The sequence below is a fragment of the Penicillium mononematosum genome, assembly GCF_028829835.1.
Source record: "Penicillium mononematosum strain IBT 11891 chromosome Unknown utg000003l:1.0-8172316.0:1.0-8177699.0, whole genome shotgun sequence".
Taxonomy (NCBI): Eukaryota; Fungi; Ascomycota; class Eurotiomycetes; order Eurotiales; family Aspergillaceae; genus Penicillium; species Penicillium mononematosum.
Window position 1 is genome coordinate 5,139,968 of NW_026643273.1, and position 27,465 is coordinate 5,167,432.

Genomic DNA, 27,465 nt, shown 5'->3' on the forward strand with positions numbered 1-27,465 from the left:
CACAGACTTAAAACTGAAATGGATGCCTTCGTGACAGGTGAAGCTGGCCCTTCGCGCCGCCTCCGCCGCGGGGAAAGCTCATATCCGCCTCAGGCATCAACTCCAAACCGACCAAACATGACCGCATCAACCAACCGTCTCTACTACTCCGTCCCTCACCAGAAGTTCCTCTCGATTCCAGGATTGCAACCTACAATCATGGAGCCTCCACAGTGTCTAGTTTCTCAGAAGTCATCCGATTCGGGTCTCCATATCCAGCTACACCCACTCGTTCTCCTCACTGTCTCTGACCAAATTACCCGGCATGTTGCCCGACAGCAGCATGGGCCGATAATTGGCGGCCTCCTAGGCCAGCAGAATGGACGGGAAATAACACTTGAGCATGCATTCGAGTGCCCGGTTACTTGCGGACTGAACGATGAGATTATTTTGCCGGCGGCATGGTTTCAGGAACGTCTTCAGCAGTGTACGCGGAACCCCTCACAAGATCAATTAGATCTGCCCCTAGCGAGTACAAACTGACCATATAACAGTCAAAGATGTGCACAAAGACCCCGCTCTCGACCTTGTTGGTTGGTGGTCAACCACGCCATCGGCCGGGCCGAATGACGCCCATCTCCCCCTCCACCGACAAATCCTCCAGGACTACAACGAATCCGCCGTCTTCCTCGCCTTCCATCCCTCACAGCTCCAGGGTTCAAGTTCAAATGGCGGCAAGCTTCCCCTGACCGTGTATGAGAGTGTTCATGAAGGCGAGACCGCCCCGGATGCAGGCAAGGACATGCAGGTGGATGGCGAGGAGACGGGGTTGAATATCAGATTCAGGGAGCTGCCCTACTCAGTGGAAACAGGGGAATCGGAGATGATTGGTATCGATACTATTGTCCAGGCTTCGGGCACAGCTTCTTTGAATGCGACACAGGAGCCAACCAAGCGCGCGCAGCAGACAGAACAGGCAGAGTCAAATAAGCAGGACTCGCAGGTTGCGCTCTCACAAGAGGAAGAGGAGTGTAAGTTTTCAAAGATCCAACGCAACTGCTGCTTGGATGGTTGATACTGACTGTTTTGAAAAGTAATCGCAAGCCTCAGCACTCGTCTCAATGCCGTTCGCACCCTCGAATCCCGCGTCTCCCTCATCAAATCCTACCTCTCCAGTCTCTCAGAAGCGGATTTTAGCTCAGATCGATCAAAGGACAATACATCCGCCACCAAGCTGTCCCACCCAATCCTCCGCAACATCAACTCTCTCCTCTCGCACCTGTCCATCCTCTTTCCGTCAGAGCAAAGCACCTTCACCACCGAAGTGCTCTCGCAAAGCAACGATGTGCTATTAATCTCGCTACTCGGTCAACTCGGCGACAACGTCAAGGCCATGCGCGAACTAGGCCGCAAATCTGCGGTTGTTCAGACTGCGCGTCAAGTAGCTTCCGCGCGCAAGGATCCCTCCATGCTCCAAAGGAGCTTCAATGAGGAGTTCTATGGCCAGGGTGGGCGTGGTGGTCCTGGCAGTGGGATGTATTCGTGATACTAGTCACATGCAGTACTTGAGTGTTTCCACGATCAGCCCATGAAAATACCCCCACAAATGGCAATATGCTGGATCTTGAGCGGGTTCACTTGCTTTGCTTAGACAGTGTTCCTTTCCCGGCCCGTTTCAAGACCATCTAGACGAGATAACGAACTTTGATATGATTATTCTTCATTTCTCCTGTTTACTCAGTGACAGTAGAGGTCCCAGATGATACTATACAAGAAATGTAAACCTACAGCGATGCAAAGATGGGGATATGACAGATAAAGAAAAAGGGGAAAGGGAAAAAGAATATGTAAAGAATAAAGGACAAGGAAAAAAACACGTCGCTATGCAAACAGGCGGGTATCCATACCTATCCAAACAACGGGACATAAAGAGAAATGTAAAAGCGCAAAATTCTCGAAGTGCTCGTGGGTAGCGTGAGGTAAAAATAGTAATATGCTTGCAGCTCAATCACAGAGTAAACATGCATAACAAAGCAAGCCCTGTCAATATGAGAGGTCGAAGTCTACACCGAGTCATAATTGAATCATAGACATGGATCATGATTGACGGTTGCCAGGGTAGGGAGGAGGAGGATGGTAAGGGTCGGGCATGGGCATAGGGACTTGCTCACGGAGAGGGCCGTCGGATGGGTAAGGGTGGACCAGCGATTCCGAGTGCAGATTGTCATGACTGTGAAGCGAGGAATCCTCGTAGGGTGACGGGCTTCGCTCGTAAAACCTAGCTGACGGGTTTTGGACATGATCATCGAAGTCCGACGCATACGGCGAAGTGCTCGTGAGCGCGATCTCGGGGTTGGGTTGGGGGTGAGCTAGAAGCACATCGCCCTCTTCGTACGGCGTGTCGCCATAGCGGCCCGTTCGGCCTGCGGACATGGCCGTTCCAGCGCCATGATAAGCCGTTCCGTGTTCGGTGAGCTCGCTGCCATCTTGGGGTGGCTGGAGCCCGAGTGACTGGTCTTGCGGCTGATAACTGGGGTCCAGCATACGACTTTTGCGGCCGACGAACAGCCAGCGCGCACTTCGCCCAATGGCTTTGAAAAGGTCCAATGGGTTCATGGCATCAATCAAGGCCCTTATGCCGTACCGTCCACCTTGGTATGCAGACTTGCCGTTGCCGAAGAAATCGGTCACTTCACTTTGGTTGGCGAGGGTGTAAGACTTCCAGGAAAAGGCCCAGAGATGAAGTATACCAAATATAGCCATCTCACAGTTGATCATCAACTCCGGGAGCCCAACCTTGAGATCGTTCATAGCCATTTTATCAGTCGCTGTGACAGCACCGTTAGAGACTAGAAGGTTGATGAGTGTCTAAAACGTGGAAACAAAAGTTAATAATCCACTTTATCAGATGATCCTAAACCAAAAAAAAAAAAAGACTTACCGACTGCCAGAATGACAGGAAAATGACGAGCTTAATCGACAGGATCTTCAAGAATGGCTGATGTTGCTTGATGTCTTGGCTGGTCTGGTGGTAGAACTGGATCAGACAGTACATGGCGATGGTGACAGAGACCGATTCGATGACGATAGTCTATCAATAGGTTATTAGCGGATCGACAGGGAACGAAACCCAAGAGGTCACCACTTGAAACATACCCAGATATGCGCAAACGCGGGACTCAGTGACTCCTCGCAATACATTCCAAAAGCCTGTGCGACGACTGCAACGATAGTCATAAGAACGCGCATGAGACAATATTGGAAAACCCCGACCCAGACAATCTGCAAAATGATCAGTCCCGTAAAACTCCTCAACATGTGCTCCAGTCCATCATCTTACATTGAACCATGTCAATCCACTGCGCGGGGTTCGCCAGATGCGCTCACCACCACAGCATTTCTGAAGCCAACTCAACGGCCAGAGCCATGACTTTGGCTGAGTTCCACGGAAGTAATCCTTCTGGCTGTGTAGATCCGGGGCGATATAGTGGCACATGAGGGAGAAGAAGGCGGAGATACAGAAGGCTTCGTAGCAGTCACCGAGGACCTTAAAGTAGACGGCGTCATGGTAGAAATATATGCTAAGCCATGCAACGAGGGAATAGACGGGGACCATGAATAGGATGCGGATAATACTGCGACGGAGATGAGGACCATGTCAGCAATACTGTTGACACTTTAACCGCTACCCTGGAGAAGGAAACTCACTGTCGCTGTTCGATCGGCTTGCTGTAATGTGTGGCATGTAAAATAATGAGGGCAAAAGATACCACACATGCGATAATAGCGCAAGCGCCGCCCACCAGGAGCGCTAGAGCATGAAATGTAATACCGCCATCCCAGAGTGCGACCTCGTCAACTATCTCCGGTCAGTCACTGCAAATCTATTCAAGGCGGAAGGGGGCAACACACTTAATTCAGCCTCTGTGGTATTGCACACTGGCCAGCCCATGGTGGCTGGGTGCTAAGGTGAAAATGGCAAAGAGGGCTGTTGACCCTTTTTTTTTCTTCTTCCCTTTATCTTATCCGGATCGACAGGGGAAAACGCCACCGAATATCAACAAAAGAGGAAATGTTGAAGAAGCAACTATTTCCATATGGAGTATGGAAAGTAAAGGATTGGCGTTCTCTTGGCTGATTATGCCACGACCTGTCAGGTCTCGAAAATCGGCTGATTTTCTTGGGGATCATCGGATGCCGAAAGGCTTAGTCTTTTGATCTATTTTTATATTTTGATTTGCTTGGCTCTTACTTTAGGTGGACCCCTAACATATTCATACCTAAGTCTGTAACTAGTTGGCTATTCAAGTTAAAACTTTAGGGGACAGCTAGGAGTCAAGCTCCAACTCCAAATATCTCAATAACAAGCGTATTCGCGAGCTGGATTATGCGAATATCGGTTGGACAAAACTCACCGGTGCTGGAGGTGGAAAACATATGAGACTGTCCTAGGTGCCGACGGGGTTGGGGTGCTTTGGCCTGCTATATTCCGAAATGGCGATGGAAAGGCTGGCGAAGAGATTGATCAGGAGAAGTTTGAAGATTCTGACGGCGTTCAAGGTATCAACGAGCTGGTTTGAGTGGGAGCGCAGGAAAATCGGGAAGGCTGGGAGTTTTGGACGTTTCCTCCAAGATGAACAGAGGTCGTCCTGATGATCATTCTATCTCCTGTGAGTGTGCCATGCTTACTATACTACACGTCGTGTATGTATACTGTAGAAGAAGTAGTATAATTCATTTATCCCAGCCTTTCGGGCGCTGGATATGATATCGCGTGGTGCGTAGGTTTACAGAAGGGGCTAGTAGGAAGGCAGCTATTACATACTTTTGATATTTTCCATAGCATTTTGCAGTCGCTAAAAGTCTATTGTACATGGCCAATAACAAACAATGGCCCAACTGCAAGATGCTTTTAACCTTCGAAAGTTCAAGAGCGCCATGAATCACCGCGCCGCCCCCACGCCCCCGCCCGAGGTCCGGGGCCAGAGCGAGGTCCAGGTCCAAATCTTTCTGGCCCGATGTCCACGAACTGATCGTCATTTTCGAAAGTAATTCGTCGCATCTCATCGCCACCGCGACGTGGGAATGTGCCCTTCCGAATCAGCTCATCAAATTGGTCCAGACGTTTGTCGGCAACGGGACGTGGAACGGGAAGGTAGTACAGCTTGGGTTTTGCAGTGGTAGATTCAAACAATTCATCCAGAGGTTTAAAGCCCTGCCCAGGTCGTGACGAAGGTGCAGGAGCCGCAGGAGCCGCGTTGGAGGGACGACGGTCAAACTGCTCCATATCGCGGCGCGGGCCCAAGGGGGAGTGCGATTGAAACCTGATTCACGTCGTCCAGAGGGAGCGGAGCCCACCTCGGCGAGGGTAGCTGTTGTTCCGTCATCAGATGTCTCATATCTCACTTCCCAACGGGCAGCAGCGCCAGCTCGGTCTCGGGATTCATCTTCTGTCTGAATCCATTCCTTGATCTTCTCCTCAGGGATAAAATCTGCTCGGAGATTCTTGCGGTTGCGCTCGTTGGGCCACACAGTCCCATGGACGGCAGAACGAACCCGTGAGGCTGCTGTGATACTGGTGAAACTCACAAAACAGTGAGTTTTGATAGAATCGAGATGGAAGTCAACGATGGCGTCGGAGTCGGTGGTTCCGGGTGCACATGCGAGGCTGGCCAGGTGTTTGCGAAGAGCAGTCGGCTGGAGTGGGCGCATAAGGCCGTCGATATAGAGGGCAGAAGTTGCAGGGTGCAACGCTGGGGGGGATGTCTGCATCTTGCATCTCAATGTCTCGTGGGGGAGAAGCGAGTTGGGAGGATGCACCAGCAGGTGCAAATAGGTTGCGGAACCGGGCGTCTTGTTTGGTGGGGGTTTTGTGCGAGTCTGTTTGCGTCTCAATAGGTTGTTTGTCTGTGTGATCCTCCGCTGTTTTTTGGTCTTCAGACTTTAACTTGCTGAGCCCCTCATCACGGGAAGCCGCCACCTCATCGTCTTTCAGCAACACGCGTGGGGTCGTTTCCTTTGCGCGAGCTTTCCTATTCGCAATCTCTTCTAGAGTAGGAGCCGGGCTCTGGCTGCGGCGTTTCCGTTTGCGTGTATCCTCCACTGCCTCTTCCACCGGGAGAGGTGTCGATAACTCTGTGTCAACCTCGGAGGTCTGGGCAGCAGAGACCGATTTTTCTTGAGCCTTCACGAGCTCCTCCTTCTTCACATCTTGGACTGCTTCATCCATTTGCGGCTGGAAAGGTGCAGCTGCAGACTTTTGTTCTTCAGGGGCAGTTGCCTCTGTTTGTGCCTCCTCCGCAGGCTTTGCGACATCAACTTTTTGCGAATTCACGTCGGCTGCCGAAACTGCTTCTCCCTGGGTCGAGTCATCTGCCTGCATTTGTCCATCTTGGGCTGAATCTGATATTGGGACGGGTGCTGATGCCTCCTCTGTTTGTGAGATTGTTTCTTCCTTGGATTGTTCAAGCTGTTCATTCTCTGGTTGTTCGGGCTGCGGCTTTGGCTGCGAAGCAGCGTCTGGTGCAGGTGGCTGTGATTCGGTGGATTCTTCAGCGGGAGCTGCAGCTTCGGTCGTTACCTGGTTTGTTTGTGAGTCAAGCTCGATCAATTTGTCAACGAACTGCTGCTTGAGGCGGAGGCCAGTCTGAGGGATGCCGCGCTTCTTGCACTCGGCCTTCAAATCAGCCACTTTCAACGATGAATAGTCAATCATGATGACAAACTCTCCACATCAAAGGTCGATGTAAAAAGCGAAGTTGAGTGTGACGAGATCGGTTGTTTATATCAGAAATAAGGAAAACAATTGGTTGGAGCGCAGGGATTGGATCTGGGGACGCGATGGAAATGCGCGCCGATGATGTAGGACGCTAGCCACATATGGACTAGCGTTACTCTTGTCTGAACAAATCGGCATGCAACCGGACAACTACCTGCCTATGTAGGTGTCTCTTCAATCATTCAAGTGAATTATAGAAAGAAGAGTAAGATCTAATTGACAGGAGTCGAAGGGAATTTAAATAATTTGTCTTGTTCAAGCACATAACTACCCATCTAGAGCACTTCAACGGAGGAACAATCTTAGATGCGGCTGAAGTAAACCAGCATTGCTAAGTTCACTAATAGTCCGCAGCTGCGGCAACGTGGTCAAGTTCACATGCATACATAGTATAAGTGATATACATCAATACCATTGCTATCATCCAGAAAAGAGCATATTGATGCCAGACGGAAGGAGCTGTGTACAAGTGGGAGAATAGAATAGCCTTGACTCTGGTCTAAAGTCGGGACCAATGGAAAGTTTTCAGATGCTAGAGCAAGATGTGCATTATTTGCGTTGAATAACTCACGATGCTACTTCTACCACCTTTATTACTACGCTCTTCATTTATTTATTTTAGAAGATCGTCATACTAGTAAGCAGTCGGAGCGAAACACTGGCTTGGAGGCAATCAACATAGATATATTGACAGTGATCTAGTCATTCGACAAGGGTGCTTTTAATCCACAATCCCCGCTGGCAGCAGAGCCACGTAGTCTAATGGCGCCGGCTCATTGCCATTAGGCATACCGACAATCTTCAAAGTATCACCCTTGTGCACTTTGATGCCCCGGAACTTGATACGAATCGCCGAATGCCCATCTAAATATATAGAAGGCGTATGACTAAAGGTATCCTCACTATTGCCAATCCACTGGCCAATTTCCCGATTATTCAGATAGACCTTCCACTCTGACTGGCCACCGTATACATCGTAGTAATTCACGGCAAGGTCATAGGTTCCAGTGGGAAAGTCTATTTTGGTCGAAGCGGTGCCAGCTGTACTGTTGGAAGTTGTGACAATTGCAACCGAACCAGAGGCTGTCTCGAAGGGGTTGACGGCATAAGTTTTGTAGCCCTCTAGCTTCATGTCTTCCGCTTCGATGCGCCACGGGTGATGGCCAACGCGCTTGGCCTCATCAGGGATTCCAGAAAGATTGTGATAAAAGGTATTGATCGCATCTCTCCATACAATTGAGTGACCGCTCTGGTAATCTAGGAAGTGGCGCACATGGTTGTATCGCTCAGTATCAATTTTGCCCTCAAGTGATTCCCACTGCGTGAGGAAGGTCTGTGCAGTTTCGGCACCGCTGTAGTGTTCATCATAGAAGTGCTGAATAACGGTCTTTCCCGAGTGCAGACGATGAGTGTATCCCACATGATGGAACCATAGCAGAAGGTTGTCTGGTGTGGTGTCGATATTCTCATACATGGCAGCCAGTTCATCCGGATACTGGCCCGAAAAACCCGTGCCATTTGCCACCGTCCGGTCCATTCCAATGCTGTCTCGGTCTGCGCGGGTCCATTGGCCCCAGCCATTGTTATCTTGGGATGCAGGGCTTGGACCATAGTGAGTGTATATAATATCTGTCAATGTTTGGATGCCCAAGTTCCCACTATATTGTTCGTAGGCGGGCCATGATTCCATGGACATGCGAGTGATGGTGTCAAGTACCTTGCGATCCAGCCCAAACGTCAGCCTGATCCAGTCTTGCAAAATGTCCTGGGCATCGTCTGCCGGGTTCCAAGCCAAGCGACCATAGGCATATAGGTTTGACATAGATAGGTGGCTACCAAGCCAGGTGGTGTTCGTGCCCACGTTGACAACAGCTGCTGATCCGCCCAGTTTGCGATTGAACCGTTTACCAGCCACGATATCGCGAACGAGTGATGGCTGGTGGTCGACGCGGAGGTCAGTGTCTAAGATTGTCTTCCAAATGGGAGCAACATAGACCAAATGAGACTGTTGGCCGAGATATTCTTGCGTGACCTGCAGTTCAATGGCCATACTAGTGTTGAACAAATTCGCAAACAGCGGTGATGCTGGCTCACGGACTTGGAAATCAATAGGCCCATACTTGATTTGGATCACCACGTTGTCGTCGAATTCGCCATCTAGATCCTTGAAGAAATCCACAGCAGCATTTGCACGATCATCGGTCCAGATTGATTCGTTCAGCTTATTGTAGACGAACGCGCGATACATAACAATGCCACCGTAAGGCTGGACTTCTTTAGCGAACAAGTTCGCTGCATCTGCGAGGGTCCTGTTATACGTCTGGGGGCCTGGCTGTCCCTCCGAGTCAGCCTTGACGAGGTAGCCAGCCATGTCAGGCACTCGATCATAGACCTGGGCCGTAATTTTCGACCACCATTCGACGACAGATGCATCGAGGGGATCGAAAGTGCTGAGCCCTCCATAAGTCTGAGGGGATGCGAAATTGAGAGATAGGCCAACTTGTATACCGTATGGACGGAAGACATCGGCAATCCGAGCTACCCCATCGAGGTTTGTGGGACTCAAGAGGGTAGCATTCGCGTTGACATTGTTGATGACGACAGCATTGATTCTGATCGAGGCCAAAAGGCGGGCGTATTCAGCAACACGGGTTAGGTCGTCGACGATTTGACCGTCCTTGAAGAAGATAGAGGGGCCGCCATAGCCGCGTTCGATTCTTCCATCCATGTCATCCCATTGATTCACCCAGCGAATAGGCGCAGAAGGATTGGTTGCATAGGCGACCTTGGAGTGGTTCCCCTGAGCAAGCATCGACAAGTATTCAAAGGTGCCATAGAGAGCACCCCTTCTCGTTTTGCCCAAGGATCTGAACGTTTTCCCCCTTGGTGTCGAGCCAAAAGCCATCTTCTTCCAGCACAGGTACACCTTTCCCAGCACCGCAGATTTCCCGATATTGATCAACTGTGCCAACAACAACCGAGGAAGATGTCTTGCACTTGTTATGTTTCACTTGCACGCGCTTTCCATAAACACCCTTGAGACCATTCTGTAACTCCGTCCCGCAACATACACCGGACTTGTCTCAGTCGTATTGAGGATGACGATACTCGAAGGGAGGTTGGAATGACATTGACCTGAACAGGGTAATGATGCGTACCGCAGCCAGCCATTGAGGCCGTTCTCAGCGGCTGCAAAGCCCAAGGAGGCAAAGAAGAGGAGCGCACGCATTGTACTGGTCCGGGGGCATATACCCAATCACTCACTGCAGATCAAGTCCCCCTTTATATGAACTTCCCGCGAACATCGGAAGGCTCGCCGGTGGCACATAGTTCGCGGAAAAACTTCAGGCTAAATGAGTGATCCGTCCAAGCCAAGAAATACAGGCTAATGTACTTGCAGCGATTCCCCGCAAAGAGTGCGGAGTTGCGTGGGGGTTGATTCGGCACGGACATCAAAGCTGATTTTCTTCATGCCTAAAGTCGAGAAAGCCACCGAGAGAGAGTCTTAGCAAGAGCTAGCTCCAGTGGACTCGAGAAAAGCTCCATGAGACCAGTAGACTCTCCGGGGCTAATAAACTGAGTTACCGAATCGGGAGGAAGATGGATCCATCCATGCGTCTACAGGCGAGAAGCCTTTCGAGATTATATAGCCGTGAGTATCATCATGGCCTGTCGTGATTATGGGATTCATGTGGGATTTCAGGTGTCTCTGAGCTCAGATTTACAATTTACAATTTATCCGGGCTTTGCTTTTTGGTTTACCTGAGCTGCAAACAATATTACGATAGTACGGTCCTGCTGGTTACTGCCCAGGCGGGTGTAGCTTATTGCTAGCATGTAGCCAAAAAGAGATTTAGATCAGCGCCACGAAGCCTTATGTGGACTAAGGCCTAAAATGGACGGGTAGACTCATGATAATGAATTGCATTTTGGGTATTACATTTTAGGCTATTTCTATGAAATGGCCGAGTCCAAAGACAAAGCGCATTTAGCAAAGTGGTCAAGGAGCTTGGCACGCTTGCCCAGAATATGCCTAGTTCGAAAGATCCATAATTCATCACTATTCATGGGAGAAATTTTTTGTTCAAGAATGGTTCAAGATTCTATTTTTCATGGCTCGCAACAGGGCGATACGCTTAAGCCTCACGGCTCAGGATGTCGGAGTCACCGGCATCGAGGATAGCCATGGCGGAGCAGCGGAAGAGCTTACCGCAAGCGGTACCGAGCTCAATCTATAGGGCGAGTTAGTCCAATTCGCTCTCCGGGACGCCTTGCGGTGATCCCTTCGCTGAGCAACTTCACTCTCCGAAGTGGTAGTTTTGACCACTTCTTCTCTGAGTAGTGTAGCTGACTCCGAGGTGCGACAGCCAATGTCTCAGGCTGCCGACCCGAAGGAAGGGGGAATGAAACGTACGTTGTTGCCGTTGAAGTGGTGAACGGGGGTCTTGGCGAGCATGGCGTAGTACTCAAGCTCGGACTTGCGCAGAGGAGGGCAGTTGCCGGAGATGAGGACCAGCTTGGCCTTGCCAGAGCGGAGAGTCTTCATGGTGGACTTGGTACCCATAGTAACTGAGAGAAGTCAGCGAATTGCTCATTTGTGCGATCGAAAAAATGACCTGCTTACCCTTGCCAGACTTCATCACAAGCGCAAGGCGCGAGGAGAGAGTGTCACCGGACTTCTTAGTCTTGACCATTTTGAATGTTTTGGGGGGTTGGCTCGTAAGAAGGTTTGTCGGATGGTTGGCTACGGAAGAAGAAAAATTCGCACAGATGAAAATAAGATCAAGTGTGGAGCGAGCCCTAACCACACGTGACATGTACCACGTGATTGAATACCGCTTTCCGATGTTATTTTTCTGCCACCGAGACCGGAAGCCAAGTTCTTCCAAGGCTGCGGGGGGGTTTGACTCACTCCATTTTATTACAAGTACACCCTATTCTCCATTTCCATTCTCTTTTTTCCCTTTATTTTGCATACTTCTGTCTTTTTCACAATGGCTGAAACTACCAGTCCCCGTACTGCGCAATATCGTCAGTTATCTCCCCCGTTCTAACATAATGAACCGCTACTAAATCCCGTAGAGAGAGTCGATTCGCAACCTGAGAACCCTTATGCTCAGTTGATCGAGGACCAATCCATTGCGGTCATCCCTTCTTTCAAACTTGAATCCGGTGTCACCCTTTACAACGTCCCAGTCGCATACACCACGCGCGGAACACTCGCCCCCAATGGTGATAATGTGTTGGTGATTTGTCACGCTCTTAGTGGCAGTGCCGATGTCGCTGACTGGTGGGGTCCTCTTCTTGGTGGTCCGGGCCAAGCATTTGATGTCTCTCGTTTCTACGTCGTCTGCCTCAACAGTTTGGGCAGCCCGTACGGAAGTGCAAGTGCTGTGACTTACAAGGATGGTAAGCCTGAAAACGGCTACTATGGACCTGAGTTCCCCTTGACGACTGTCCGTGATGATGTCAACATCCACAAACTCGTCCTGGATGACCTCGGTGTCAAGCAGATTGCTGCGGTGGTGGGAGGATCCATGGGTGGAATGCTCACCTTGGAATACTCCTTTTTCGGCAAAGACTATGTGCGAGCTATTGTGCCCATTGCGACTTCAGCCCGCCATTCCGCATGGTGCATCAGCTGGGGTGAGGCACAGCGGCAGAGCATCTACAGTGACCCGAAGTATGACGATGGCTACTATCCATTTAACGACCCGCCATCTACCGGGCTCGGTGCAGCTCGCATGTCAGCACTTCTCACTTACCGTAGCCGCAACTCATTCGAGTCTCGGTTCGGTCGCAATGTACCTGATCCAACCAAGCCGCGTAACATCAACGGCACCGAGAAGCTCCCCACTCCCCCGAACGAGCACTGGGCCATCCACAACGACGGACACCGTGGCGGAGCAACTTCACGCTCGGAGAGCAGACAAGGCTCACCGGCCGCCGTGAACGAGGCCGAGGTCCAGTTCATGGACCCACAATTCTCCGGCACCAAAACATTTGCCGAGTCGATGCAAAGCCCAAGCTGACTGCATCCGGCCGTCCTCGTCCACCGACCTACTTCTCTGCGCAGTCGTATCTTCGCTACCAGGGTGACAAGTTCGTCAAGCGATTTGATGCCAACTGCTACATCGCCATGACCCGCAAGCTCGATACGCACGACGTGTCCCGCCGCCGCGGCAATGCTAGCACCGACACCGAGGATACCGTCCTTGAGGCCCTCGGGCGCGTAGAGCAGCCAGCTCTAGTTCTGGGCATCGAGTCGGATGGTCTGTTTACATTCGCGGAGCAGCAAGAGATTGCGGCTGGCATCCCCAATTCTCGCCTCGAGCGCATCGATAGCCCCGAGGGCCATGACGCATTCTTGCTTCAATTTGAACAGGTCAACCGCCACATTGTCGAGTTCTTCCACGAAGTCCTGCCCGATATCATGGCAAAATCAGGTGCTGATGGTGCCGCTGCTGTGGCCAGTGTCACTAAGATGACAAAGAGCAGCACTTTCGGTGAGGCCGAGGTGGAGGATATCACCGCTTGGTAAAGCGGCGAAATCCCAAAACAATATTGTCAGGCGCAGTTCTTTCTGCAGCCAATCCCATGCTCTAGTCTGGGTCCCGAATCCCTTTGGAGGGGTCCGCGACCGGATAGATGTCATGGCGCATCAGGGGAAGTAGGTTGCCGTTCTTTTTTCCGTTCCGCCAGTCAGGGAGATGAGCATCCAACTGCCTCTCCCGTCTCTCACTTGGCCTTTGCCCTCGTCCGAGAAGACTGTCAAAGAAGCATCCAACTGCTCTCCATCAGACCCGCCCTCTGGGTCAATTTCTTCCGGGAGGATACTCCGCGGGGGGTGATGGGTCCGTTTTCGGTATTGATAGCCATTGGTTATCTTCGCGACAAATATGTCGCATCATTTAAATAAAAGTATATAGAAAATAACAGATTTGAATATATTTTGATTGCGAAACTTTAATGAAGCTAAAGTGACAGATCCAGTTTATATTCGAATCGGATAGGGTCCCCACGGCAACTGTGACAGAATAACTATCTTAAAAAGATAAGTTTGGCCGAGCTGTATGGTCAGAAATAAGATTGGAGGTTTTAGAATAATTTATGAAACCTACGGAGTACTTATATCCTACGTCTGTATGTAGTTAGGATATGTATTTCAAGTATTATTGGTGAGCCTTTTATCTACTGTTAAAAGAAGACTAGATACTTAAAAAAAGGCCCAATTTGAGTCACACTAGTATAGATGCTCTAACTACATATGTACTTGGGCGCTTAAAGCCTTTGAACCAGGATTGGGTAGGATTTTGGAAATTGATGCCATTAATGTCTTGGATTTCTATTTTTTTTAAGTAGAAAACAAGGATATCCCAATATCCACTATCTCCCAAGTGGACTTAATACGATCTAGCCCTATCTTTTTTATTTTTTATTTATGCATACTAGCTCTAGTAGCATCACTATTTTTCCCTGTTAAGCGCTGGCATTATTTTAAGACATTTTTCTTCTTATCTCTTAATGTTATAATGTGACTCTGGTCTACATTCCCCCGCATACCAGACAGTTGTACCGACAACCGTTCCTGGTCCCTCTTCAAAAACACATTGGGAAATTGCCTTCGATCTGCAGTTGAGCTGTGGACTTCCCTCGGATTAGTGGCTTTTTCATTGTTTGCCTGCGCTCTTTCCTCCTCTCTCTTTTGATCTGTTTCATCGTTCGATCCCCTTGAGACCAGACCATCGGAGCATAACCACAGCCATTTACGACATGGAGCGCAAGCTATCAGAAAAAGCAACTGAAATACGACGCCGTCTGACCTTCACCAGAAGCAGCTCCACGCGAGGCCTAGAATCCACACTGGTCTCGCCTATTGATGCCAGCCCATCAAGCAGTCGCCCTCGGTCAACGACGAATTCCGAGTCTCCCACGCACGACGGGCCAACGTGGGACAGCAGTGACCCCAACCCCGAAGGGGGTTACAGTTTCACGGACGAGCCAGGCTACTTCCGCCCTGCATCGCCGCTTATCGACCGCCAAGAGATCGAAGAAGACCTCGAAGCTGATATCAAGCATGCATGTGCTATGCCATCCCACAGCATTGATCGTGGGCTTCCAACAGGATTCACCTACCGGAGTGATGTGCCAGTCCGGACAGATGGACAAAATCCCGCTGGTCAGCCAAGTGGCGATGCAGCTCCTTCACCCTTAAAACATCATGCCATTCTTCTGTCGGCGCCCAGACCAATCAAGCCCGAAACAGAAAGTACCACGAAACATGATTCCGGAGTCGGTACGAGCTTCAATTCTCCCAACCAACCAGGTAGACCATACGACCACAGCGTATCGGGCACAGATACCTCGGCACGGTTCTATAACAAACAACCCTCCGCCTCACCACCGCACAACGCATCAACAGGACCCCGCGTCCGGAGCCAGAGTCTAGCAACAACAGTCGAAGACAACCAAAGGGAAGGAGCCAACTCTTCAAGTCCGGTTCCATTCCCATACAGTCCTTCTCAATCCAACAGCGAGTGGATATCCAAGCCAACGACGCTCGACAGCCCAGTCAGCTCGCTCAATGAAAGCGAACAAAAGTTCGAAGCTACCGAGTCCGAGCTCGAGACAGAGCCAGAGGCCAACGAACCTGAGACATCCTCTTCAGCCATACCACCACACAAAGCGCCACACCTTGATGGGGCAGGCGGGGCCTGGCTTCCCGCTAGCAGAGAAATCCACCTCATCAACGCAGAAAAACCCACAGCAATCGAACCCAAAACGACAAAGCCATTGACCCGCTTCTACAGTTCCTGCAACCAAACGACAGGGTCATTCAACTCCCGTGAATGGCCGACGAATTTCCGGGAGGATCGGGAGCCGGGTGTTTACGGCAAGGTCCCATCAGATTCACCACTAGGCGCTGGAAGGGCCACAGTGTCAAGACCGCAAACAGGTAACCCGAGATTGGGCAGTGCTTCGACGAATGAGGAAAAATTACCTGGCAGATACCCGTACCAATCGTTTGGCGGGTCCAGCCGCGGGATGTCTTGCTCGTCTTCTTACTTGGGGGATAAGTCTAAACACCAAGAGCGTGTTTACTCTGATGTTATGCCCGGTTCGCCGCCTAAAAATAACCGGCGGAAGAAGGCTTCGCTTTTGTTAAGGAAGTTGGCCGGGTTTGGGGCGAGGACGAAGGGCAATGACAATGGGAATGAGGTTTGCTGATAGGAGCAGGTTGTGGGAGTTTGTGGGAGTTTGTGGGCATTTGAATATGCATTACTGGGATTGGAGCGGTTATCTTTTGATTCCTTTACCTTGGGAGGCGTATTCATGTCTTTGATATAGACGTCTGTTCTGTTCTATGTATATACCCTCTTATCATATCTAGTGCTTAGTTTCTGGGGACATGCGGATGTTTGTATTGTTCTATTTGCGACCTCATATTAGCTAGTTTCATTTCAAAAAGCATCGTTTTCAAAGTTTCACAGTGTATATATCCGCACTATGTATATTGGTGTGTCGTTCCCTGGCCTGGGATGTAAGACAAGACCACAATTTATCTACACGGTTAAGACACCAGGTCTACTTCAAACTACTATCTTCATGAATTCACAAGAATAAAATTGGAAATTGGATTCGGAATACCGAAATAATGTTGAATCGAAAAATCCTCGTATAACCAGATGCCAAGCCAACCTACCCCACCCACAGATAAAAATAACATCAATCGTGAGACATGATCCTATATAAAGAACACACATGCAATACCAACCACAGCCCTACAGACCAAGCCAGAACCTCGTCTTGCCAACCTCAAATTCGCCATGCAGCTCCTCAGCCCCCGTACCCGTAATGAGAACCTGGTACGTCCCCTTCTCAGAGATCCACTGCTCCCGCTCCTCATCCCACCAGCTGGTAGCCAACTTCTTCTCAACAACCAACTGCACAGTCTTAGTCTCACCAGGCTGCAGGAAGACCTTCTGGAAAGCCTTAAGCTCGCGCACAGGACGGCCAACATCAGTCTTCGGGGGCACGATCCAGAGCTGCACGATCTCGGCGCCAGCCACAGAACCCGTATTACAGACAGTCACCGACGCAGTGACAGGCTCACCGGACTCAGTGTACTTGGTTTGTTCAGGAACAGTGTCGATGCGTAGATCCGAGCGGGAGAAACTCGTGTACGACAGACCATGCCCGAAAGCGAAGCCCGGCGCAACATCGCTCTTCTCGAAGTACCGGTACCCAACGTAGATATCCTCGCCATAGAGGACACGGCCGCGCTCAGACCGGAAGTTCAGGTAGGAGGGGTTATCCTGCAGGCGGCGGGGGAAGGTGATTGGTAGCTTGGCGGAGGGGTTCACGTCGCCGTAGAGGACGTCCGCGATACCGTTGCCGCACTCGTTACCACCGAACCAGGCTTGCACGAGGGCTTTGGCGTTGTCTGCCCACCGCATTGTGACCGGTGTGCCCGACTGGATCACGACAACTGCGTTCGGGTTCACCTCCAGCACACGGCTGATCAGCTCATCGCTGCCAGGGGGTAGGTCCATATGTTCGCGGTCGTGGCCTTCGGTCTCCCATTCCAGGGTGAGACCGGCAAAGATGACGACTTGCTCGGCGGTTTTGGCTTGCTCAACTGCGTTGGCGATCAGTTCTTCTTGGCTCACTTGTCGGCTGGCGCCGAAACGGAAGCCGCCTGGACCGAAGGCGACAATTCCGCGTGTGTCTAGGTCTGAGGTTGGTGCGCTGCCGAACTGGAAGAGAACCTTGTATGTTTGGCCGGCCTTGAGCTCTTTGGTGCCGATCTCTTCGATGGTAGCTGTGCCAAAGAAGGCCGAGCCTTGCTTCTGGTTCTTGGTGTTGTCGACGACAACTTCGCCGTCGATGAGGAGTTGGCCTGTACCGACGACTGTCACGCCGAAGTTGTAGACCCCGCTCTCCTTTGGGGGTGAACGTTCCCTCCATATCAACGTAGTAGGTCATAGACTTGACCTTAGGGTTGACGTAGTCCATCAGGAAGCCGGAAGATTCGAGTAGATGCAACTCGTCCACGGCCTGTCGGTTCTCGCCAGAGTTGGGGTGTTCATTATAGACCTTGAATGTGAAGCCAGGTTTGCCGTCTGCAGTCTTCAGCAGTGGACCCAGAAGCGGTAGATCCTTGTGAGAGTACACGCCCTGGCTGTACTTGACCTCTCCCTTGCTCTTGGCAGAGACACCGTCGAACGGAGTGACAGTGTAGTAAGGAGCCAGAGAGGCTGAACCACCACCACAGTATGCAGCGATCTTAGCGTTGGGACCAATGACCAGGAGAGATCCATCTTTCTTAAGGGGAAGAATATCACCCTCATTCTTCATAAGCACGACAGACTCGGCAGCAGCGCGACGCATCAGAGCCTGGTCTTCCGGCCGGTTGAGGGCCTTCTCAGGTGCTCCTTCGGGAATTCCAAGGGGTTCAACCCAGTTCACCAGATTGAGGATATTGCGCACTCGTTCATCGAGTTGGTATTGGGCCACCTTGTTTGAAGAGACGGCGTGCGCAAGAGCCTCGCCACGCCAGCGGGTCTTACCGGGCATCTCGATGTCGAGACCAGCGACAATGGCATCAGAGGTACTGTAGGTACCAAACCTACAAATAAAAATCCAATGTAAGCCTCCAGATAAACATAAATTTAGCAAAATGAATCCACCACTGGTACTCACCAGTCACTCATAACGACACCCTCCCATCCCCACTCCTTGCGCAAGATATCATCAATAATAGCCTTGTTCTCACTAACATGTGTCCCATTAACCTTATTATAAGCGGTCATAATACACTGCGAGCGACATATCCGCATAGCCAACTGGAACGGCATCAGATAGATCTCACGCAGCGCTCGGTTAGTAAGAATACTGCTGACAGCCAGTCGCTCATGCTCTTGGTCATTGCAGACAAAGTGCTTAAGCGTGGCAGCAACCCCCTTCTCCTGCATTGCCTTGCAGAAGTAGCCGGCTAGCGTACCGGAGAGCACACCATCCTCCGAAAAGGACTCGAAGCCGCGCCCGCCTAGCGGCGATCGCTGGGTGTTGATCGTTGGGCCTAGCACGACGTGTGTGCCTTTTGCGATCGCTTCTTCGCCCATCAATGCACCGACCTCCGATAGCAGCTCGGTATCCCAGGTTGCACCGAGCGCTGTTGCGCAGGGGAGGCATGCTGCTGGGATACCGTTGAAGAAGCGAGTGCCACGGACACCATTTGGGCCGTCGGACATACGTAGCGCAGGGATGTTTAGGCGTGGAACTGATTCTGTGTGCCAGAAGTCACGACCTAGTGGGATGTGGTTAGTTTTGGATTGCATCTCTAGCAATGAGGATCGGATTTACCAGCTGTGAGGGCCACCTTCTCGCCGAGGGTGAGCTCCTCGATGACTTTTTCAACATCAATTCGAGCCATGCTGTAATGCAGTTCTCTTTTTGGGCGTATATTATCTGTTCTCCCTCTTGTTCAATTGCTTCAAGACAAGATGAGGCTATTCTGTATCGAGCTTGAGGTATATTGATCTCGAAAAAGCAGAGAAGGGATGCAATCCGTATCTGGAAGAAAACGGAAGACCAGAATCAACCTTTTATACCCAAAGGAGAGTCACTTTCCTTTTTCCGATGTATGAAGTGTCAGATTGTGAAACGAACTCGTGTAGGCGGGGAAGCTGTGGAGTAGTGTCCAATGACGGATGACAATATGAGATCAGGAGTTAGTTAAACAAATAATATTCCACGATACTCCAAGATGTTCAGTGGATAATCCACTCGCTATCTCAAAGGGCCACGGAGGTGGTTGCGAGACCGAAGTTTACCCGGCAGGGTAAAGGGCGGGGCAGAGGTGTCGGATGTCGGACCGACAGCCTGAAGAGCAACGGAGTACATATGGAGTACGGAGCAGGGCAATTATGGAAGATCCCTTGAATATTGCATTTCTGTTACGTTCATTTAGAAAAGAAGAAATAGTACATGTGAAGAAGTGAAGTGGTTTGTCCCCAAACACCAGGCAAAATGCAAAGACAAGATAGGAAACAAGTAAATAGTCCAGTGTAGGGGAAACTTGAGGTTTGGAGCAAAGAAAACATAAAAAAAAAAAGGTAAAAGTCCCATTCCTTTCAATAGGGTATCAGGGTGAATGGTGAAAATCACGCTCCTCGACGAGGACGTTTGTTATCATTTCCCATTCTCATGCCGCGTCCACCGTCAGCGCCATCATCAGGACCCTGTCGACCACGCTTACGGTGCCCAGAGCCTCCAGAGCCGCTGCCACCCTCGCGCTGGTGATCCCGGTCACGTCGGTCACCACGGCGCTCGCGTTCGCGATCCCGATTGTCCGACCGGCTACCCCGGTCGCCAGAATTGAAACGACGCTCGTTTCCATCCGGCATCGGGGGAGGTGGAGGGGGGAGGGGTGGTGGCGGTGCATCCATGGAGGACGGGGGGCGCAAACGGCCTTCAGCCTCATGGGGCTCACTGTTACTAGGTGCTGGTCCACTCATTTCCGACGGTCCATCCGGGCGATCACGTCGGTCTCGACGTCGCATCTCTTCGCGTGAGCTCTGAACCCGGCGCAGGGTCTCACGGGGTTCGCCAGCGCCCTTCTCGTCGCGGCTTCCACCACCTCCTACATCGCTGCGGCGACTGCGTTCCCGGTCATTTCGACGGCCATCACGTCGATTGCGACCGCTGCTGCTACCATCACGGCGCTCGGGCTCCTTGTCGCGAGTAGGTTCCATTTCACGGCTGCGATTGCCAGTCGGCCCAGAGCGACCCGCGTCGGGAACGATATCATCAATCAGGTCACCACCTCGGCCACCGTTGGGACGGTTGCGGGGTAGGTCTTCTTGGGGTCCTGCAGGGCCCATGGGTGGTCGATTTGCAGGCTGAGGCGATGGTGCCTCCATGTTGCTTGAGGGGCGATTGGCACCTCTGCCGCGAACAGGCGGAGGGTTCCCACCCCGGTCACCACCGCCACCACCAGACTGCTGGAGCATATTATTAAGGCCTGCGAAACGTTTATCGCCACGGCCACGTTCCCCACCGAAACCTTGTCCAGGCGGTCCAGACTGCCCAGACTGGGCAGAGGGTCCTCGAGGTGGTTGTTGTGGGCCTAATCCGCGAGGACCTGAGGGAGCAGCAGCGGGGGCTGCAGGTTCATTGACAAGATTCCGGAGGCGGTCCGGATGGACCCCTGGGGCACTACTCGAGCCCACGGGTTGTGTTGGAGCAGCGGGTTGCTCAGGTGCCCCACGCCCACTTTGTCGGGCAGGGCCAGTAGGTGTCTGGCGTTCCGGAGTGGGCAATGTAGCATTGCTCGAGCTGAGCATTGGAGGTGCCTGCCCAGGAATATTACGTCCACCGCGTCTTCGAGGGCCTGCAGGAATCTCAGACGGAGGTTCCGGCTGCCGAAGTCGACCATGAGTCATATCAGGACCTGGTGCAGTGTCCCTCGGATCAGCTTGTCGATCCGTGCGAGGGGCCCGGGGGAGATCATCGATGCGGGAGGACGAAGGGAATCCGCCAGATCTGCGATCATCGGGCGGAGGGAATCGGTCAGGTCGGTTTGGCAGGTCAGCAGGTCTGGGCGGCGATAGAGGACGTGGCGGATAGGGCCTCCGATCATCTTTCTCTGGTCTCTCTGGCCTTGATGGGTCTCCACGCCGAGGAATATCGACTGGTCGGTCCATGTGGTCAGGCATCAGCTCTCCCCGTCCAGAAGGATCGCGTCCATGGAACGAATCATTGGGTCCGGATCCACGCATGCGGCCAGGCCTATCCATAGGCCAGCCATTCTCGCGAGTAGAACGAGCATCGCGAGGTGGTCCACGCATGAGATCATCAGGTGGAGGTCTTATGGGGAAGTCGCGATCACGTTCGTTGAGATGCTCATTGAGACGTCCTCGAACATCGCCTAGAGAACCATCAAAGGAGCGGTTATGATCAGGACCACCATGACGACCGCGGGGTCCAAAGTCGGGATGTCTCTCTCGTCGATCATCCAATCCTTCAGGGCGCGGAGGGAGTCTTCCATCGCTGTGTCGCGGCGGGGACGAACGGGAGGATGAACTTGTTGACGAATATCAGGTCTTTTGGGAATATCAGGCTGGCGGGACGAAGTGGGGGCACGAGAAGTTGGTCGAGATCGCACACGGGGTTGTTCACCGGATGTACCGTCTTGGCCGGTATCTCCAGTGACCACGGAAGGCGTGGTAGATCCGGCCTGAGAGGGTGTTCTGGTTGGCTTGGCTTCACCAACCTTCCCTGCACCCACATCGGTCATTTTCGCATCCTCGATTTCACCATCCTCGACTTCAGTCTTGCCAGACTGTTCCTGCTTGGAAATACCATCGGAGCTGATGATGATGGAAAGATTAGTCACTCTGAGCACATCGAAATGGTCAAGGTTGTCACTTACATTGAGGATCCAGCGGGGTTAAACTCTGGGGCTGAGGCATTCAAGGGTGTGGCAGAACGTTGCGGGGTCCCGGGCTTTCCAACTGCGTCGGCAGATGTCTGAGAACCAGGCTGAGCTGCCACAAAATAGAAGGCCTGTGGCAGCATCCACTGCTTCTCACGCCGGTTGAGGTCACCGATCAAAGACGCGGCAGGAATTTTCACATCGTCTCGCTCATCGTTCTTGCTCAGGTGGTCAACGCAGTTCAAGATATCGCGACCAATCCAGTTCACAGCAGGGAAATGCTTCACAACAGCCTTGAGCACACTGATTGCGTTTCGAATATGCATGTATTCGCCACTGTTGAGACAGCTCTTCAGCGCGTTGGAAAATAAACGGTGCCATTTGTACAACAGACGGCGGAAGTCTTCGAATTCCAAGAACATCACTGGCACACCTTCGGGATCGACATTTTTGGCGAAGCCAGGAAGGTCTCTCTTGGTACCGAATGCCTCTTTCTCGTAAACTGCCTTGTCGGCATGCCACCTAGTAAGATCACGCAAAAGCTCATTCAAGAAACGGCCAAGATTGTCCGCTTCTTTGGAAGTGCACAAGAAGATGAGAGCAGTGAGTCTCTGCTCGCGGAAAAGCTGGTCGAGGAGACCAACGGTCCGGAAGTTGGGGGTTCCAGAGCTGTGCAGGAACTTCAACATCTTGAAGGAGAAAAAGGCATCAAGAGGGGACAAGAGGAGCCTAGGAAATGAAGCATTGCTCCAACAGAGCAATGTTGAGAGCGTCATGCTTGAGGCGCATGCCGGCGAACCACTTATCTTTCTCTTTCTGCAACCGAGAGCGTGTCTGCCCATATGCCTTCAGGTGATTCTTATTCTCATCCAGAATGCGTTCCTGTAGCTGAGTAACCTGGCGCTTCAGTTGCTCCTTTCGCGCCGTGCCCGCCATGCTAATATCAGATCGATCACTGTTGATAGAGACAACCCGCCGTTTGAGTCTGTCAATTTCATCCTCGTAGGATTTCTGCGGGATATGAACATCATAAAGGGCAAGCTGCCAGAATGTTGCATAGAAGTGTGCGCCGATAGTCTCCCATGTTTCGGCAGGAAGAGCAGTTCTGACATCGTCGATCAAATCTTGCATGACGGGGTTGGCTGCCAATGGTTCAGCATTGACCGCAGGAACGGGCGTAGCATCGGGTCCTTCCATCGGAGTCGTAATTGCGGTTTCGTCCTTATCGACATCCATGGAACCGTCTGCCGCAGCGTCTTCGGACTTTGAAGGCGCTTCTTCGTCCTCGGCAGTGTCCATCTTGTCGCCGTTCGACTTCGACGCAGAAGCTGAACGTTCTTTTTCTTGTTTTGATTCCTCGATGTCCGTGATTTTCCGGGCGATGCTGGGCCGCCGAATCCAGAAGGCGATTTCGGGCTGAATCCCAAACTCCGTGACGAGGGATGAAAAGTCTGGAACGAAGGAATCAAAATCATCAACCGAGAGATTGCTGCGAAGCAGGTCAAGGTATTGGGTGAGAATGCGGTGGATCTCGTCAAAAATATTTCCGAGCAATTTGAGCTCCGAAGAAGTTTCATTGTACACACAAGTCAGTCGTTCTTGGGCAATGGCAACCAACAGCTGACCGGCGAGTCTGGTGTGGGTCAATGAATGGACCAACCGTTTTGAGGTGGTCCTGGACTCATGACGCTTATCTAGTAGTTGCAAGATGGTCTGGGATTGGAGAACATCACCACCGGCCATGGCCTGAATTTGAGCGTCGTTGAAGTCGTTGTCTGAGATGATGCCAGCCATTGACCTGATCAGTTGCTCTAGCACAATCAGATCGGTCGAGTTGTTGTGCCGCAGTTGCTCCACCACATACTGGAGGACTGGGGTAGGGTCCATCACAGAGTACCGTTTGTAAGTTCGACCGGCGAATGTGGAGAGGGCGTTCAACCATCGACTAGTCAATAGTCCACCTTCCTGGACTCGACTTCTTCCTTTCTGGCCAAGGGAATTGATAAGAGACCAAGATAGGATGTCATAGCCAAGGTAAGTAAAATAGCGTGCGCATTCAACCACAACTTCGATGAGGTTTTCATACGACTCAATTTGGCTCATGGCGACATTAATGACAATTCCGGGATTGGCGTAAGCAATCTTGGCCAATGCACGGGCCATGGGTCGGATATTTGTCTTGCTGAGTCGTTTGAGGGTGTCCTTGGTCTCCGCCCTCGCCTGGTCGAAGGCCTCCTTAATGTCTGGCAGCCGGGACGTCTGTCCTGAGTACCACTCTGCGTACATGTTGTATCGCACATCTCTGGGGAAGAAGCTGATGAGATCAAAGACTTCATTGACCACACCAGGATTTGCTTTTGTTAGACTGACAGCGGGTAGGAGAAGACGCTTGCAAAGATCGCGCCAGCGTGTTCTGTTCTCTTCGGATCCGTCTTGGACCAAGCTTCCTTTTCCAATGCGTACAAGCTTCGCCAAAAGGCTGGCATCTTGTCCAATCTTGTGACCAGAAAGGTTGAGGAAAGACGAGCAAAGAGCAAAAACATCGTCGACAGACTGACAAATGGGGATGTTATCGGCCCAGTCATCCCAGTAGAATCGATAGTCGGTGCCGTCGTTAGTGTCTTCCTTATCCAGTTGAGCCCATCGCAGAACTCGTCTCGCAGGTGGGGGGTGTAAGTCCAACCTGCCCCTTCGCGCTGGTTTGATCGGAGGTCACTATATATTGAGCTCCGGGGAAGTCACCGGTAGATGCCAATGGTCGGAACTGGATGTAAACCTTGTTCAAAGAGTGATGGAGTATGCGGTGGATGAACTCGGGAAGCTCGGGGTAACCCTCCATCAACCAGGGGAACTTGCTGATGACGAAAAGGGATTCGGGAATGGCACCAATGGCGAGGAGACTCTTGAGGAGCAGTACTTTCTGGTCGGATGGGTCCGGTAACTCGTTTTCCGCTTTGGGTGTGCCCTTGTCGGATTCTTGGTCTTTACCAGGAGTCGCCACTCGCGGCTCGTCCCGCAAGCGAGAAGGGGAACTGTGTCGTCCGACAAAGCGCCAGCCATCATCAAAGCATTGATTCCACCACCCGGTCGGCCAGCCTTCACTCTTTCAGCTTTCTCTGCCATTTTTTCAGACTTCAAAATCTCCATGGTGTCGTCAGATCGCCAGAGGTGAGCGTAAAGGTCACGCAGAGAGATGAAGCCAACTTTGATGAGGAGGGCAGCAAGGTAAATGAGGTTATCAGGGAGAACATCGGCTTTGGTTCGAGCTGAAGAAGAATAGAATCGCAACTTGAAACCAAGCAACTGTGCTGCAACCCGATTGCCCTTTGGGGGTAGAGTGCCAGTCTCTTCAAGCCATGATCGTGTGGCATCTTCTTCAAAGGATGAACTATTAGTTTCTGAAAGACTTCGTTGCCTTTCCTCCTCTGAGATCGGTTTGCGGCCGATCTCAAAGAAGGCTTGAAGTCCGATTTCCCTTACTCGATCCCAGAATTGGCTATCGCGCTCCTCATTCGCGCGCACAGTAGTGGACCGCTCCTCATCCGTTGTGACCCACCCAGTTGATCCAGGAAGTGCCCAATTCGGAATGCCGGAGTGGCAATGGCTTTGCGCTAGGTTGTGGAAGGTGTCTTCCTTCGGCCACCAGGAGCTAACTCGCAGGAGCTTCACGAAGAAACGGTATTGCTTGACAAGAACTGCAGCGAACACATCCAGTGTGACGTCTAGCACACGGCCAACATCCATGTCAAATGCGCCAATCATAGCCTTGACTCTTTCAAATGTATCCTCAACCACCTCGCTCGAGGGCGGCTCATTGTTGCTTGTGGTGAATAGCTCGGTGATGAGTTTTGAGTATCCCTCCGATTCTTCTCGGAGAAGATTGTAGTTCGACTGTCGGTAGAGGAGATTGGTCTGCTTGCGAATTCCCATTCGCGCGAAGGTTTCGCGAACCAAGCCCAGAGCCTGCAACAACGGGGTCTCAAGCTGAAGACGCATCAAAGAAGGATCAATATCTGTCGCAAATACAAGTGGTTTGAGAGCCGGGTTCGAGGTATCAGCATCAGTCACGATGGAAAGTGTATCGAGGAACAAGGATCGCGGATCGATTCCTTGGATCGTAGGCTTTCCAGTGTCGGCCTCCATATCCACATCCTGGGACGCAGATTCTTCTCCGATGATCTCTTTGACAGCATTTCCTGCGTTTGATGGTGGCAGCCGACCATAGATGGCGGAGCGAATAAGCTCCTGGTAGACAGACGCAAGCCGAGCCAGATCCTGTTGCACGCGAGCCGCAATCCCTTCTTCGACTACCTTTTGCTTGCCCGCTGAAGTCCATTCCTCAACAGCATTATCGGTCACATATTCGTAATCATAAGGCGGGGGTGGGAGGGAGGGAGGGCGGGTGATGGTCTCCGAGCCAGCTCGAGACGGCGGGTTAGGTTGCGGCTGTGAAGCAGGAGTATTCGGCGCAGGAGACGGGGTAGGTCGCGACGTGGCTGAGTCGCCATTGTACGACGCGGGTTCGACAGGCTCCCTGGGCTGGTTCATTGCGGGAGGAGACATGGCGTTCGGTTCTCTATGCTGCGAATTCGAAAAATTCTGACCATCGTTGGATCCGCGGCGGGAACCAGCCCGGCTGCGATGCGATTGTCGGCGAGATCTGTCACGCGTGTCGTTTTGCTCTCGGGGAGTGGGGGATTGGTGTCCGGGGTTGGTAGGATGATGTGCCATGTTGAGGGAGCCAGGGCGATGGGGTGAAGGTCGCAGGTCATTGCTCCCTGACTCGCCGGACCACGAGCGATCAATGCGTTTCCGCTTGCCACCATGCCCGTACCCAGGCGCCATGATAGGTAGCCGGGTTAGACGCGAGGGGTTATGACGGTGGAACGAGACGCTGAAAGGTTGCAACTCATGCAGTCGTTTCTGTAGGAGCCCGGAGGAACGTATATCAGCGCTTGCAGCAAATTAAGCGGAGTAAAGAAAGAAGACAAATAACGCGCATAGCAAACTTACCAGCAAGGATCGTTCGTTGAAAGTAGGCGGCAAAGAAGCCAAAGGCGTGTAAGGTGAAGATAGAAGATGCTGATGGTCAAAGCTTGGTTGGACCCCAAGATGTCAACCGGTGCCTGAGGTGTCGATGATATGTTCAGCTGTTCACTCTCATTTACTACCTCAATCAATTATAACTTCAATTGTTCTTACTATTGATTGGGAAGCCAGCTCACCATTGAAGAATTTAAATGGCGAGCAATAATATCTCAAACACCTC

The 27,465-nt window shown here is 51.7% G+C and overlaps 11 protein-coding genes across 11 annotated transcripts; 3 read left to right on the plus strand and 8 right to left on the minus strand.

The window, feature by feature from the left end:
• Window positions 1–18: 18 nt before the first annotated feature.
• On the plus strand, window positions 19–1,525 carry N7519_006963 (COP9 signalosome complex subunit 6; the record flags this gene model as incomplete). Its single annotated transcript, XM_057293739.1, has 3 exons — window positions 19–466; window positions 534–1,010; window positions 1,074–1,525. The coding sequence occupies 3 exons, from the start codon at window positions 19–21 to the stop codon at window positions 1,523–1,525; spliced, it is 1,377 nt and encodes a 458-aa protein (XP_057148550.1).
• A 551-nt stretch (window positions 1,526–2,076) lies between these two features.
• N7519_006964 (OSTA/TMEM184 family protein) lies at window positions 2,077–3,931 on the minus strand (the record flags this gene model as incomplete). Its single annotated transcript, XM_057293740.1, has 6 exons — window positions 2,077–2,847; window positions 2,921–3,070; window positions 3,136–3,261; window positions 3,320–3,614; window positions 3,688–3,838; window positions 3,892–3,931. 6 exons carry the CDS (start codon window positions 3,929–3,931, stop codon window positions 2,077–2,079), a joined length of 1,533 nt encoding a protein of 510 aa, XP_057148551.1.
• Window positions 3,932–4,906: 975 nt separating this feature from the next.
• On the minus strand, window positions 4,907–6,694 carry N7519_006965 (SAP domain protein; the record flags this gene model as incomplete). The annotated part of the gene is made up of 3 exons (XM_057293741.1): window positions 4,907–5,257; window positions 5,338–5,732; window positions 5,800–6,694. The coding sequence occupies 3 exons, from the start codon at window positions 6,692–6,694 to the stop codon at window positions 4,907–4,909; spliced, it is 1,641 nt and encodes a 546-aa protein (XP_057148552.1).
• Window positions 6,695–7,478: 784 nt separating this feature from the next.
• Window positions 7,479–9,986, minus strand: aguA (alpha-glucuronidase; the record flags this gene model as incomplete). Its single annotated transcript, XM_057293742.1, has 2 exons — window positions 7,479–9,747; window positions 9,829–9,986. The coding sequence occupies 2 exons, from the start codon at window positions 9,984–9,986 to the stop codon at window positions 7,479–7,481; spliced, it is 2,427 nt and encodes an 808-aa protein (XP_057148553.1).
• Window positions 9,987–10,833: 847 nt separating this feature from the next.
• Window positions 10,834–11,574, minus strand: N7519_006967 (60S ribosomal eL30 domain-containing protein; the record flags this gene model as incomplete). Its single annotated transcript, XM_057293743.1, has 3 exons — window positions 10,834–10,989; window positions 11,172–11,326; window positions 11,382–11,574. 3 exons carry the CDS (start codon window positions 11,572–11,574, stop codon window positions 10,894–10,896), a joined length of 444 nt encoding a protein of 147 aa, XP_057148554.1. The 3' UTR covers window positions 10,834–10,893.
• Window positions 11,575–11,751: 177 nt separating this feature from the next.
• On the plus strand, window positions 11,752–13,298 carry met2 (homoserine O-acetyltransferase; the record flags this gene model as incomplete). Its single annotated transcript, XM_057293744.1, has 3 exons — window positions 11,752–11,788; window positions 11,840–12,720; window positions 12,780–13,298. The coding sequence occupies 3 exons, from the start codon at window positions 11,752–11,754 to the stop codon at window positions 13,296–13,298; spliced, it is 1,437 nt and encodes a 478-aa protein (XP_057148555.1).
• Window positions 13,299–14,530: 1,232 nt separating this feature from the next.
• N7519_006969 (uncharacterized protein) lies at window positions 14,531–15,985 on the plus strand (the record flags this gene model as incomplete). The annotated part of the gene is made up of 1 exon (XM_057293745.1): window positions 14,531–15,985. One exon carries the CDS (start codon window positions 14,531–14,533, stop codon window positions 15,983–15,985), a length of 1,455 nt encoding a protein of 484 aa, XP_057148556.1.
• Window positions 15,986–16,539: 554 nt separating this feature from the next.
• Window positions 16,540–19,193, minus strand: N7519_006970 (beta-glucosidase; the record flags this gene model as incomplete). The annotated part of the gene is made up of 4 exons (XM_057293746.1): window positions 16,540–17,700; window positions 17,753–18,386; window positions 18,461–19,067; window positions 19,124–19,193. The coding sequence occupies 4 exons, from the start codon at window positions 19,191–19,193 to the stop codon at window positions 16,540–16,542; spliced, it is 2,472 nt and encodes an 823-aa protein (XP_057148557.1).
• Window positions 19,194–19,923: 730 nt separating this feature from the next.
• N7519_006971 (uncharacterized protein) lies at window positions 19,924–21,609 on the minus strand (the record flags this gene model as incomplete). Its single annotated transcript, XM_057293747.1, has 1 exon — window positions 19,924–21,609. One exon carries the CDS (start codon window positions 21,607–21,609, stop codon window positions 19,924–19,926), a length of 1,686 nt encoding a protein of 561 aa, XP_057148558.1.
• Window positions 21,610–21,689: 80 nt separating this feature from the next.
• Window positions 21,690–22,885, minus strand: N7519_006972 (uncharacterized protein; the record flags this gene model as incomplete). Its single annotated transcript, XM_057293748.1, has 2 exons — window positions 21,690–22,131; window positions 22,194–22,885. 2 exons carry the CDS (start codon window positions 22,883–22,885, stop codon window positions 21,690–21,692), a joined length of 1,134 nt encoding a protein of 377 aa, XP_057148559.1.
• Window positions 22,886–22,925: 40 nt separating this feature from the next.
• Window positions 22,926–27,041, minus strand: N7519_006973 (uncharacterized protein; the record flags this gene model as incomplete). The annotated part of the gene is made up of 3 exons (XM_057293749.1): window positions 22,926–24,821; window positions 24,880–25,116; window positions 25,185–27,041. The coding sequence occupies 3 exons, from the start codon at window positions 27,039–27,041 to the stop codon at window positions 22,926–22,928; spliced, it is 3,990 nt and encodes a 1,329-aa protein (XP_057148560.1).
• Between the last annotated feature and the right edge of the window lie 424 nt (window positions 27,042–27,465).